Here is a 15,000-nt window from a genome sequence, read left to right as displayed (position 1 = left end):
TAGATCTTGTGGCCTTTGCAGTGTGTGTGTGAGTTACTGATTGTGTGTGTATGTGTGTGTTTTTAGTTTGTGCTTGTTTGTTTTTGTGTTTGGGTGTGTATGTGTTTATGGTTTGTTTGTGTATATGTTTGTGTGTGTGTGTGGTTAAGTTTGTGCGTGTACAGGTTTGCTTGTGTGTGGATAAGTTTGTATAAGATTGTGTGTGTGTGTGTGTGTGTGTGTGTGTGTGTGTGTTAGTTTGTGTGTTTGAGTGTGTATGTGTTTGGTTTGTTTGTGTGTATGTTTAAATGCAGCTTTGTGTGTGAATATATGTTGGTGTATTGTATATTTGAGTGTGTGTGTGTTAGTTTGCGTGTGAATATTTGAGTGTGTGTGTGTTGTGTATGTTTAGGGTTTTTTGTGTATATGTTGAGTGTGTGAGTTTGTGTTGTTGTGTATGAATATGTTTGTGTGTGCGTGCGTGTGTGTGTGTGAGTAAATGTAGTTGGTGTCTGTATGTGAAGTTAGTATGTGTGTGTGTTAGGTTTGTTTGTACAGGTGTGTGGATAAGTTTGTATAAGAGTGTGTGTGTGTGTGTGTTAGTTTGTGTTTGATTGTGTATGTATTTATGGTATGTTTGAGTTTGTATGTGTGTGTGTGTGTGTGTGTGTGTGTATGTGTGCAGGTTTGTGTGTGAATATATCTTAGTGTGTTTGTGTGTATATTTGAATGTGTTTGTGTTTGTGTGTGTGTTAGTTTGTGTGTGTGAATAAGTTTGTATAAGATTGTGTGTGTTAGTTTGTGTGTCTGTGTGTGTATGTGTTTGGTTTGTTTGTGTATATTTGAGTGTGTGAGTTTGTGTAGTTGTGTATGAATTTGTTTGTGTGTGTGCGCGTGTGTGTGTGTGTGTGTGAACAATGTTGTGTACAAGTTGTGTGTGTGAGTATACATTTTGTGTGTGTGTGAATGTAGGAGGTGTCTGTATGTGAAGTTAGTGTATGTATAAGTGTGTAAGAGAGATTGAGTGTGTGTGTGTTTGAGTGTGTGTATTTTCAAGTGTGTGTGTTGATGGAGATCTACACTTGTTATTCAGCGTTGGCTTTCACCTGCCGTCTGCAGAGAAACACTGCATAAATATCCAATACTGCACAAACAGAGTGTGTGTCATCGGTAACCATCAGAGACAGACACACACACACACACACACACACACACACACACACACACGCGGAGGATGAGCAGGACAGTGAGACAGACGAGTTGTTTGTCAATATGAGTGAGCGTGTGTGTGTGTGTGTGTGTGATGGAGTGTTGTGTGTATGGGCTCTCTCTCTATTCCTCATGCTCAGTCTGACTGGATACACAGACAGAGCGTCTCATTAAAGGCGTCTCCGTCACCGGCTCTTATTTGCAGGCTCTGCGGGGCCGAGGGGCCATCCATCAGGGGCCCAGGAGCCGCTCGTCCCTCACACACGCAAAAGTGTTTGGGTCAATCCTGCATTTACCAGCCTGTGTAAATGTGGACACACACACGCAAGCACAGAAATACATATGTGCACACACATTCTCTCTCTTACACACAGAGACACACACAATATACACTCTCAAACACACACACTCATACACACAACACACTCAAACACTCTCTCTCTCATGAACATACACACTCTCTCGCAAACACAAGTGCATTTGTGTGTGAGAGCACGTGTGTGTGTTATGAGTCAAATCATATGTATAAAGTGTAAGTGTGCATGTGTGTGTGTGCTATGAACTAAATCATGTATGAAATGTGTATGAGTGCCGAATCATATGTATGAAATGTGTGTGTGTGTGTGTGTGCGCATTATAAGCTAAACAATACAAATGAGATGTGTGTGTGTGTCAATTTAATGGGATACAACCTCTTGAGATGAACCATCTCATTTTCTCGGTGTGTCTGTCTGTCTGTCTGTCCACACACACAGACACGTGTCTCACTGCCCTCTGCACACATGATGAGCGCTTGACTCCTCATCCTCACACACTCAAGGTCTGACCGCTGGGGAAAAATCACCACTTTTATGTTTGCTTTATGGCTCATTTTTCAAAGCCAATGCAGAAAATCCATGAAAGGTCAGTGTGTGTGTGTGTGTGTGTGTGTGTGTGTGTGTGTGTGTGTGTGTGTGTGTGTGTGTGTGTGTGCGCGCACTGTGGACAGTGTGTGCTGCAAACCATCTGGAGGCCTGCTCGCTTTACTGTCCATCATCTGCACTGCTCCAAAAAAACACACACGCACTGCACATAATTATTATTAAATGCAGATAATAATAACAGTAATTCTCATCATCATCAGTGTTATCGTCAACACCATCCTGTCAAACACCATACTGTAAAAGTATGGCCAGCTTGAGTATTGAGGTCACGTTATTTCTTACGATGCAACATTCCCCTAAAAACGTGCTTCATTTAAATAATTTACTTATTTAATTATATTAAAATAAACTGATATTTTTCAGATTTTAATCATTTTAATTCAGACAAAAAACTGTGGGCAAACATCACGTGCTTTATTTTAATGATCTAGGCACAAAGTTTAAAGCTCATGGGGCTAAAGCATTGTTTGTGTCTCCGAATCCACTTTTGCTGTTTTACGTATGGATAAATCCGCTCTGCGCCTGGTGCATGGTCTATCAGGGCTGTGCTGATTCTCTTAATGAGTTCTGGCTGTGTTTTGAGCATAACCTGCATTAAACCAATCAGAGACTCGTCTCTCATTCTCTTTAAGAGTCAGTTGCGTCGCTCCATGGTGCATTTGCTATTTACATGGCAGACTTTGTGTAATAACTGAACGCTTCACTAGCAAGAACACAGTTAATCAGAGCATCTGCAGCACGAAGATAAAGAACCAGCCTCCTCCATTCAGCCTCTTTACTTTATCTCTTTACTTTACTCCTTTACTTTGGTGGAGTGAGGAAACGGTGGAAACTCTCTCCACTGAACACATCCATCAGCCCACATATTTAATCTCCTTTGTTAAGCGCAAAGATTTGCTTCAAAACTGTTTCTAAATTCAGTTCTGATCTCCAGCAAAGGAATAAATGAACAATAATAATGAAGTGTGGTCAGAAAACTGAGTTATATCCAAACACACGTCCTGTTCTTATCCACATATGCTGATGCAGACGTCTCCAAAACCCCACAGCTGGACACATCTACACTTGTGTTTATTATAAATCTGCAGATTTATATTACTTCCTCCGCATAAGCACTTTCTCCGGGGAGATCCAAAGCCGTTCCCAGGCCAGCCGAGAGACAGTCCCTCCAGTGTGTCCTGGGTCTTCCCAGAAATACAAAAAATTGCTAGGCAGTTGCTAAGGTGTTCTAGGTGGTTACTAAGATGTGGCTAATTAATTGCTAAGATGTTTTGAGTGAGTGCTAAGATGTTGCTAGGTGGTTCTTAGGTGTTCTGAGTTGTTAGGCAGTTGCTAACATTAATTACCATGGTTCCAGTATGAATTAGCATGTCATGGGTATGATTAGTATGTTGCTAGTATGTTTCTAGTATGAATTAGCATGATGCTAGTATGGATTGGTATGTTGTTAGTTAGTATATCTAATGTAAAGTCAATGGGAGTTTTTTTTTTTTAAATGGAAGTCTATGGGACAGTTGCTAGGGTGCTGTAAGTGGTTGCTAGGCTGTGGCTAGTAAGTTGAAAGGTCATCAGTGATTGGCAGATTGGTTTTAGAGGGGTTTAAGCCATTTCCAGCCTGGTCTTAGCTGGTCAGGCTGGAAAATGAGCAGCTGAATCCAGCTAAACCAGGTTGACCAGTCTGGTTTAAGTTGGACATTGCTGGTTTTAGCTGGCCATTTTTCAGCCTGATCAGATAAGACCAGCCTGGAAATGGCTTAAACCCCTCTAAAACCAGCCTGGTTGACCACCTAAAACCAGCCAACCAGCCTAGGCTGGTTTAAGCTGGTATTTTCAATAGGGGTATGACAGCCTCGTGCAAAGTTATGAGCTCATAAAGTTTGGTCCAATGTTAAGTCAACGGGACTTTTTCAAATTTACTGGGTCAGCTTTAGGAAAACCGTAACGCCCTATTCACACGGGGCGTCAGCGTCAACGCTTCCCATTCACTTTGAATGGGTGACGTCAGGCGTTGCCGAACTGCATTGTGGATCCGTCGGCGCCACTTCAGAAGCGTTCCTCGCTGCAGAAGTTGAGACCAGCTCAACTTTTCAAGCGCCGACGGAAGCGTCAGCCAATCAGATCGCTGTATGCAAATACACCAGCTCAGACAGTGGCCTATTGCTGACTGAATTTCATTGGCTGACGCTTCTATGACGATCGTTTCAGCTCCAACTTCAGACACGCCCTCTGTCAAGCATTGACGCTGAAGCCCCGTGTGAATAGGGCGTAAGTCGGATCAGTTGGAAAAGATAAAGCAACCCGAGTCAGACCAGTTAGGAGGTTTGTAGCTTGAATGGTCTAGGAGGAGATACATATAGAAATGAGTCTCAGAAGAAGAAGACGACGTAAGAATAATAGGTTAATGTAGTATAGGAGTGTGTTGTCACCACTATAAACACACCTTTATAATCGTGCACTGCAGTGTTTGAGAGCATGTTAGTGTGTGGTCCAGCTTCAGTGCAGTCCAAACTCCGGTTAGAGGCGCAGCGGCCAATAAAATGTGCCTTTATGGCTGGGTTATTGTCTTTCTGTCTGCAATTACGGCGATTACTCATTTCCGTGCCGCGCACTTAACCCGGAGCATTTTACTAATGGAAGATTAAGTAGCAGCCGTGACAGTGCGCTTTATAAATATGTAAAATACACTTTTAATTATTTCAAGTGAATCTGGCAGGTAATCAATAACGGCGGACGTGACAAACATACGCTTGACACCGGCCATTGTAAAGCGCAGCTTAAAAGATAAGAGTTTCCTGTCAGCGCCGTCCGGCTCCAATTAATATTTGGAGTCTGTCACTGCCGGGACAAACCGATTAATTAATTGCAGCCGCTAATATAATGGTTTCTTCATGGAGAGCAGGAGCTGAACTCTGACGTTAAATATTTATTAAAGCGCGCGCGCGTGTGCGTGTGTGTGTGTGCAGAACTGAGCAGATGATGAGCGTGTTGTTGCTGTGCTGATTATCAAACACTGAGAACTTTCAGGATGAAGAATTACGACTTTGATGATGATGATGATCATATTTTAATGTGCATTAATAAGGTTTGATGATGTTAATGAGTGATTGGTGTTTACCGCTGATAGTAAATAACCAATGTGAACGCTTTATAACACTTATTAATAAGTCAGGTAATGTTAGAGATCGCATTAATTAATTAAAGCCAGCATTACGTACAGTATATATGAATATTAGATTTAAATAGCAGTGTGTTGTTTATGTGGGGCCGTGGTGCAGTGGTTAGCACTGTGGCCTCAAAGCAAGAACGTTGCTGGTTCGAGTCTCGGCTGGGTCAGTTGGTGTTTCTCTGTGGAGTTTGCATGTTCTCCCTGTGTTGGTGTGGTTTCCCCCACAGTTCAAACACATGCGCTATAGGGGAACTGATCAACTAAATTGATCTTGGATGAGTGTGTATGGATGTTTCCCAGTGATGGGTTGCAGCTGGAAGGGCATCTGTTGTGTTAAACATATGTTGGATAAGTTGGCAGTTCATTCCTCTGTGGCGACGCCTGATGAATAAAGGGACTAAGCCGAAAAGAAAATGATGATATGACGGGAGCGCTGTGGGATAAGATAAGACCTGACGGGATCTTACTGTGGCTTGAGGTGTTTTGCGGATATGATGATGTTCACATGCTGAATTACAGTAATGATGAGTGGTAAACAGGAGGAGTTACTGTATCTACACGGTCATATTCCTGATGCTAGAACTCTGAATATCTGTGTGTTGTTCAGAGGCGAATGAGTCTGAACGTGTGTCTGTGCGTGCGTGTGTGTGTGTATGTGTGTGTGTGTGTGTGTTATTGATGCTCTGCTGTTTCTGGTACAGTACATGTGTCGGTGGCAGGCGTCTTTGCTTGGCAGTTTGAGGTGAAAAAGCACATAAACTTGAGCGCGCGCAGACAAACGTGTGTGTTTCCTGGAAGCCGACCTTCACGTCTGCGTGTTCGGCGGTTCTGCGGGCCGGCCGGGACGCTCTGGAATTAAATGTGTGAGGCCTGCAGACCTTCTGTTTGTGCTTTTGACAAATCAGCAAATGTTTAATCTCAAGATGAGCCGACGCTCATAAATAATGCAACACACACACACACACACACACACACACACACTTCTACAATGACAGAGCTACAGGAGTTTTTGACGTCATTTTTATCATCATCACCACTGACATCATCATCTCCATCTTCTTCATCAGTTTTTTCACCATCATCATCATCATCATCATTATCGTCATCATCACCATCCTCCACAACTTTATCTTCTTTATTATCATCTTCATCTTGTTCATCATCACTATCATCACCTTCATCACCACTATTATCACCAAATTCATCTTGTTCAACATCATCATCACCATTATCATCAGTCATCATTTATCATCATCATCATCATTCTCCATCTTCATCTTATTCAATGTCATCACCATCATCACTATCATCATCTTCATCACCACCATCATCATCAAATTCATCTTGTTCATCATCACCATCATCCTCCTCCTCCTCCTCCTCCTCCTCCTCCTCCACAACTACATCTTCTTTATTATCATCTTCATCTTTATCATCACCATCCTCTACACCTTCATCTTGTTCATCATCATCATCATCACTATCATCATCATAATCATTATCATCATAGTCATCTTTATCATCATCACCATCATCGTCATCATCATCTTGTTCATCATCATCATCATCATCACCATTATCATCACCACCATCATCATCATCATCATCATCATCATCATCACTGTCATCATCATCATCATCATCACTGTCATCATCATCATCATCACTTTAGCCTTAAACATAACCTCTGGAGCAGCCCTTTAACGGATATGTACTTACACACATGTAAATAAACAGATTCCATAATATCCCCTGATTTCTGCTGCTGCTTTGCATATATTAAGAAGTTTATACCATTCTAGATCAGGGGTGTTCAAACTCTGTCCTGGAGGGCCGGTGTCCTGCAGATTTTAGCCTCAACACACCTGGATGGATGTTTCTAGAGAGTCTAGTAAGAGCTAGTCCAGGTGTGTCTGACTGTGGTTGGAACTAAACTTTGCAGGACATCGGCCCTCCAGGACTATGTTTGGGCACCCTGTTCTAGATATTATGAGTAATTGTAGTAGTACAGGGCGGCACGGTGGCTCAGTGGTTAGCACTAAGGCCTTACAGCAAGAAGGTCGCTGGTTCGAGCCTTGGCTGGTGTTTGTGTGGAGTTTGCATGTTCACCCTGTGTTGGTGTTGGTTTCCTCCGGGTGCTCCGGTTTCCCCCATAGTGATAGGACAGTGTAGGACAGGCAGGAAAGATTTGGGGGCAGAGAGAGGGGAAGGATCAGCATAGGGCCTCGAGCACCATGGTGCTGTATGGTGGCGCACTTAACCACCAGGCTATTGGCACTGACATATGGAGGGATTTTAAGAAAGCAACTAGTGCCAGTGTCTGGGAAAGAGATGAGTGTGTGCATAAACAGCTTGTTTTCTGTCTTAATGGAGTCTCCGTCCAGCTGGCACATACAGTACCTCAGCCTCATTTGCTCTCCAGCCCGGCTCTGGCTCTCTTTGGAGGCTTTGGGCTCCAGATCTTCCATACGTGTGAAGATCAGTGAACCAGAGCGAACCTGAGAGCGTCAGACGGCCATTCACTGGTGTCTAACCAGCTCTATTGTGCTTCTCCACTGTATTCTGTGTTTTTCTGAGCGCCGTATTCTCGGACGTCCGTCTCCCATGACTCTCCAGCGTCTATTGAGAGCTTTAGCCTCAGTTTTGGGCCGCTGCATTGAGCTCTAAACGGACAAGAAGCAGGTTTCGCTTTTTTATTTTATTTAGGCCAACTTTAAGGACTGGAGGTGCAAAAAAAAAAGCCCTTCAGAAAAGCAGTTAGTGAACTGTGAACCGCATCAAATCCCCGGCGCCTTGTGCCTTGTTTGGCCCCGTCGACAGACACAGAAACTGTCTGATTGTTCGCTAAAAATTAAGAATATAATCCTATTGAAGTAAATCTTTGGTCATGCTAAACTCTGCCTGAGCGGCTCAGATCGGCCGCTTTGACAGAATCGGCTCCCGCTATAATTTACATGTTATATTTGAGCGCCGTTACATAAGAAAAGAGCCAAAGCCAGCTCTTTCTTCATATTCATAGACGAGCAGAGTTTGTGCGCTTTTGTGGAATATAAACGCACGCACTTATGAAATATACACCACTTGAAGGATCTTCTGGGAAATCTGGCTCTCTCTGACGCGGTATTGATCCAGAAGTGCTTATTTCAGCTGTTTTCATGATTCAGAGAGAACTGTGAGGAGAGCCTAAATATGAATGTTTTTGATGATCATCAGATGCTCATGTTCTAGTGATTTCTGAAGGATGGAAGACTGCAGTAATGATGCTGACACTTTACTGTACATTCACACTGAAAGCAGCTTTATGGAAAGTTAATAATGTTTCAGAATTTTTAATGTATTTTGTATAAATAATGATCATTTGGGTGACAATAAATGTAAGCAAAGTATTTTAAGGGCTTCACAATATATGGTTTCGTCATCGATATCGCAATGTGCACATCTGCTGTAGTCACAGTACTGGATCTGCAATGTCAAGTGTGGATTTTGCAGATCAGTGGCAACGTTTAACTACTGTGGATTTTAAGCTTATTAAATGCATTTCTTTATTTGTTCCATTTGTTATACATATCATGTGAGTTTAAAGCATTCAGACACAATAAGCAAGAGCATTTGTTGCTTTATCAAACACTGGTTACATTACATTTCTATAGTGAAGACTGCTGAGTGTCATTTTACATTACATTCTTGAAGTCTTAAGTCTGCCATTAAGTCTTACCAGCCCTACCAGTTCTCAGTTCACCACTTTAACACAGATACAGGGACACTGGAGTGTTGGAGATTGCCCGTTTGTCACCTCACAGACAGAGTAACTGATCTTTGTGGCTTTAAAATGATCCAGTGTGCCTGTATCTGTGTTTGCACTTGGTGAACAGTGATGAACTGATCCCAGTCATTTCTGTTGAGCACGTGAACACAATGGCACATCAGCGCTGTTTAAGAACGTCATCAACAGCGCTTAAATGTTAGCAGGAAATGGATGTTTTTAAAATATCAGCACCGATTGGTACTGAAATTTAGTATGATGACTACACTATTGCCTATTTGAGCTAAATCACAGAGGATTTGAAGCTGCTTCCACTTTATAAACAGAAAATCTCCACAGTCTTATCACTGTTTGACATTGCTGTGTGTGTGTGTGTGTGTGTGTGTGTGTGTGTGTGTGTGCGTGTGTGCGTGTGTGTGTGTGTGTGAGATTGTGTTTGTGTGCATTTGTTTGTGTGTCTGTGTGTGCAGTCATTTGTGTGCATGCATATGAGTGTCTGTTTGTGCCTGTGCGTGGTTGTGTGTGTTTGCAGAAGTGTTTATAATGTAATACCGATGGTATCATTTCTGTTATTTCTGCTGTTGTGAGTGCAGAAGTGCACATAAATTTGAATTAAATATGATTCAAAAAATTATTTCTGCAGTTTATAATGAAGAAAAGGGCAAAATCTTCTATCAGATGTAATTTATCTCTTATTTCCACTGTTTTTAATGCAGACATGAGCAGAATATTGCTTTAAATATGTAATTTAGCTCTTATTTGAGCTGTTTTTAATGCAGAAATTAACAGAATATTGCTTTAAATATGTAATTTAGCTCTTATTTGAGCTGTTTTTAATGCAGAAATTAACAGAATATTGCTTTAAATATGGAATTTATCTCTTATTTGAGCTGTTTTTTAATGCTGAAGTGCTCAGAACCTTATATTAAATATGTAGTATCTTTTAGTTCTTTGGTTTTTAATGCAGAAATTAGCAGAATATTACTTTAAATATGTAATTTAGCTCTTATTTCTACTGTTTTTAATGCAGAAATTAACAGAATATTGCTTTAAATATGTATTTTAGCTCTTATTTCCACTGTTTTTAATGCAGAAATGAGCAGAATATTGCTTTAAATCTGTAATGTATCTCTTATTTGTGCTGTTGTTAATGTGGAAGTGAACAGAATCTTGTATTAAATGTATAATTTTGTTATTAGTGTTGCTTTAATGCAGAGGTGCACATAAGCTTGTTTAAAAAATGTAATTTCTCCCTTATTTCTGCTTTTTAATGCAGAAATACATAAGATCTTGGACTAAATATGATTCATTTTCTTCTTTCTGTGTTGTTTTGATGCAGAAGTGCTCATGATCTTGTGTTAAATGTGTATTCTCTCTCTTTCTCTGTGTTTTTCAGGCTCTGGGTTGCTGCTATTTCCTCCACGAGTCTCTGAAGAACATCCAGCAGTTTGATTTCCGAGGTTTGTGTGTGTGTTTAAAGTGTCCGTCAGATCCGCAGCGGTCAAGGTTGTTTCAGCAGCCATAAAACACACACACACACACACACACACACACACACACACACACACACACACACACACACGCAGCACAGCGCAGTCGGCTGCACCACACAGTCCTGCTTATTAATATGGGGATTTAATTGATGGGATGTGAGCGTGTGCTAATAGCGCACTCAGGCTAGTGGACAGTTAGCGGTGACCTCATCAGCGGCAGGGGTCAAGGGTCGCGTGTCTAATTAAAGCGCTGTGAGCATTAGCCCTCGCCGGACCCTGCCGGACACACTCTACCTTATTATCGTCATAATTATCTTCGCGCCCTTATAATGTAATGTAATGTAGTGTAATCTAATGCCGTGTGATATATAATCATATAATGTCATATGAGGGAATATAGTCAAATATCCTATCATGTGATGTAAAATATAATGAAATAAAATAATGTATAATTCAATCATTTATTCATTTAGTTTTCTGCTTAGTCTCTTTATTAATCTGGGGTTGCCACAGTGGAATGAACCGCCAACTATTCCTGCATATGTTTTACATATGAATACGGATGTCCTTCCAGCTGCAACCCATTACTGGGAAACACCCATACACACTCATTCACACACACTCATACACTACGGTCAGTTTAGTTGATCAGTTCCCCTATAGCGCATGTGTTTGGACTGTGGGGGAAACCGGAGCACCCGGAGTAAACCCACACCAACACGGGGAGAACATGCAAACTCCACACAGAAACACCATCTGACCCAGCCGGGACTCGAACCAGCGACCTTCTTGCTTTGTGGCAATCGTACTGCCCTCTGCACCACTGTGATGCCCATGTTTGTTAGAGCAACAGACTCCCATGCGGAAGGTCGCCATGTGTGTGTGCACAAATGTTTCTTTGTGTGTGTGTCTGTGTGTGCAAATGAGTGTGTGTGTGTGCATAAATGTGTGTGTGACCATGTATGTCTATCTCTGTGTGTGTGTGTGTGTGTGTGTGTGTGTGTGTGTGTGTGTGTGTGTATACGTGTACAAATATATATATATGTATATGTGTCTCTGTTCGTGTGCATGCATGTCTGTGTGTGTGTGTGTATGTACAAATGTTTGTGTGTGTGCATGTATGTGTCGCTGTGTGTGTGTGTGTGTCCATATATGTGTGTGTGCACGGATTTGTGTGTGCACAAATGTTACTGTGTGTGTGTGTGTCCAGTAGGTGGCGCAGCAGTGCTGATCTCTCTCTAATGAACTCCTCTGTGTGTGTGTGTGTGTGTGTGTGTGTGTGTGTGTGTGTGTGTGTGTGTGTGTGTGTGTGTGTTTCTTTCAGCTAAAAAGTTCCGGAAGGTTGTGGGTAAAGAGGTTTATTCAGACGCTCTGAGCAGCACCGCCACCCTGGAGAAGGAGAAGTTTCCTCAAGACTATTTCCCTGAGGTACATACACACACACACACACGCTCACACAGAGACACAGATACTCTCTTACACACACACACATCAGATTATCATCACTCAGCGGAGACCTCTCTCTGTTGTCCAGATATGAGCTTGTCACACAGTGAATGTGAAGTCAGTCAGTCAGTGTACAGATGCTGTTCTTCATGTAAATCAGGTCTCTTTTACACTGATATATGCATGTATATAGGGGCGACACGATGCCTCAGTGGTTAGCATTGTGGCTTCACTGCAAGAAGGTGATTAATTAAACACCTTCATTATATTATTGTCTATTAAGGTAAATAACTAGACTACAGATGTCCATGTAAGTGTAGTCAGGAGGGTCCTCAGAGTAAGTGAAAGATCCAGAAGGGCGTCCTGCTGATGTGATTCAGAAGGGCTCTGTTTTGTCAGACGGCTCACCGGTCAGGTATACATCCGCACAGGTTCACACCAGCTCCCAACCCATCGCTCAGAATAGATTAACGGACATAATTTTTTTATTGTGTGATAAGAGTCTCACGTTAACGCTGATAACCACCCACCACTAATATATATATATATATATAAAATTAACCATCATTTGTTGTTGTTGTTGTTGTTATTAATAGTATAATAATAATAATAACATTTGATGTTTTATCAGTTATCTGTACTTACACAATTTGTCTTTCATTTTGTATAATGTTTTTCAGATTTTTATTCATTTAAATGTTGATATTAGTTCATTACGTGACCACTGGCAAGTGTGTGTGTGTGTGTGTGTGTGTGTGTGTGTATAAGTGTATCTGTGAAAGAGCACAAACTCCTAAACATTTTCTACATATATATTAGGGCTGGACGATTTTTCCAATTTTTTCGATTAATTTGAATTTACGTTTTAAGACGATTTAATTTTGAATCAAATCGAGAAATCGTGATTTTAAAATATATAAATATTTAATACATTATAATGGCACCGATGCGCTTTGGTTCACTCTCTGTATGAAGCAGGAAGCACACCAGAAGCGCCTCTCGGCGACGCAAGGCACAGCATCACGCAGCGCCATGCATTTTAGACTTCTAAACAGGTTTCTATACACACACCGGTGCCGCCCAGTCCCGATTCAAGACGCAGGTCATATTTCAGCCACGCCACAGGGCGCCATCTGATTAGTTTCATGTTAAATATCATGTGAATGTGCGCGTCTGGTGTGTGATAGTTTAAACTGTCATGTGCGCGCCATGTCACAGCACTTCTGGTGTACGACCTGCTTGACTGCCTGTTAAAGCGTGAAGTCATGAAGGATTTTACTTGTTGCATTAGTCTGAGTCACGTCTGGATTGTCAAGACATTCCCTCATCAAGTTGATAAACTTGATCTCAACATGTATGAAGGACGTAAAAGCCTGCCATGTGAAAAACCGCCCCGATCTTTTGGTTTGAACACGAGCAGAGGTGAGGGACTGTAGCAGTGAAAATGAAAGTAGCCGCCCCCATGATGTCATTTAGTGGACCTAGATGAAAACCAGACAGATCTGGCAGCATGATACAGAGAGAGCTGCAAAGCGCATCAAATGATCGATATTTAAAAGAGGAAAAAAGAAAAATAGATTAAATATGTTATTTATATTAGACACACATCTGGTGCTTGTATTTGCTCCTGCTATACGTCCACAGCTTCACACATTGGGTTAAATTAGGCTTTACAGTTTCCATGTTCAGTCCTTTTCTTCCACTGTATCTTTTTAAGAAAAAGGCAGCAGCTTTACAACCTGACATTCAATCAGAAGACAAAGTCAAAGCCGAGCTGACAGCCAATCTTTCCTAGGCTCAGCAAAACTAGCAAAAAATCCCTCTGTATTCCTGCAACTGCAATATTTACACAAATATTTCTCATTCAAATCTTCAGCAACGCTATTTAACTCGTGAATTTGTTTTACATTTATTTACACCTTGACTAATTTTTTTGTATGACATGGCCATTAAAAACACAATGTTCCTTAACCAGATGAGTTTTCAAGTTACTTTTAAAGAGAATGTTTCTTCAGTCATGTTGCTGTAATGTTTTGAGAAGACTAGTAACACGAAGAAAAAAAAAATCGAAATCGAAATCGTGAATCGGTCGAACTTTATAAAAAACCTAGATGTTTTTTTTTTTTGCCAAATCGCCCAGCTCTTATATATATATATATATATATATATATATATATATATATATATATATATATATATATATATATATATATCACACTGCAGAAATCTCCTGGTCATCTTAAAGGTGCAGTAGGTGATCTGCCACAATGCTAACCGCTGAGCATATCATCTTTGGACGGTGGGCAGATACAGCCCACTAGTTCATGTCATTCACCAGTTAGAAATGTAGTTAGTGTCTGGCCGGCGGCGTGCAGGAATTACTCTCATGACTGAGCCACACTGACCTGCTGTTTCACATGAATATTCAGAGTAGCGGTGAATAATATCGGGAGTGCGTCACAGCCTGTCAGTGTTCAGAAATGAGCCAATGTGAATATAACAGCATCTTCAGCTCAGTCAAGCAGGTTAGAGGGAATAGTGCTGTTTACTGATGCTCTGATGGTAAACTGAATATAAATCTGCTAGAGCTGTGAACCTACACTAGTCTCACGATTCGGTTCGGTTACGATTATCATGCCATCCATTCGGTTCAATTTGATATTTCAGTGCATCATGGTGCATTGACGATGCTTTTCATAGACAGTTTTATATTTTCTTCACAGCAGCATTTCTTGTATTAAAATGTATGAATATATTTATATATTATTTGTAATACAATTTTGTCATTTAATACAAACAGTCAGAGATATAAACTGTAACTTTAAACAACACGAGCTTTTAGCAAATAATATAAACAAATATAAATATCCAGCTCAATTTCTGATCCTTGTCTAGTTCTCTTAAACCCCTTTGATTGGTCACACCCTCAACAAAAACGGTTGCGATTGGCTTTTGCGCGCTGCGCTCTTCACAGATGAGTGACACTGATAAGCGGCAGGCGGCAGCGGCGATCTCACAGCT

The 15,000-nt window shown here is 41.2% G+C and overlaps 1 protein-coding gene across 1 annotated transcript in view; it reads left to right on the top strand.

The window, feature by feature from the left end:
- Nucleotides 1-15,000, top strand: part of inpp5a (inositol polyphosphate-5-phosphatase A) — a 211,780-nt gene that overhangs the window by 100,545 nt on the left and 96,235 nt on the right. The window contains exons 5-6 of the mRNA XM_073920398.1: nucleotides 10,437-10,500; nucleotides 11,858-11,961. Of these exons, the coding sequence (XP_073776499.1) occupies nucleotides 10,437-10,500; nucleotides 11,858-11,961 (168 nt within the window). The remainder of the gene's footprint in view (nucleotides 1-10,436; nucleotides 10,501-11,857; nucleotides 11,962-15,000) is intronic.

This window comes from Danio rerio, chromosome 13 (genome assembly GCF_049306965.1).
Source record: "Danio rerio strain Tuebingen ecotype United States chromosome 13, GRCz12tu, whole genome shotgun sequence".
Taxonomy (NCBI): Eukaryota; Metazoa; Chordata; class Actinopteri; order Cypriniformes; family Danionidae; genus Danio; species Danio rerio.
Note: the sequence above shows the minus strand (reverse complement) of the source record. Positions and strands in the feature narration are given on the sequence as shown.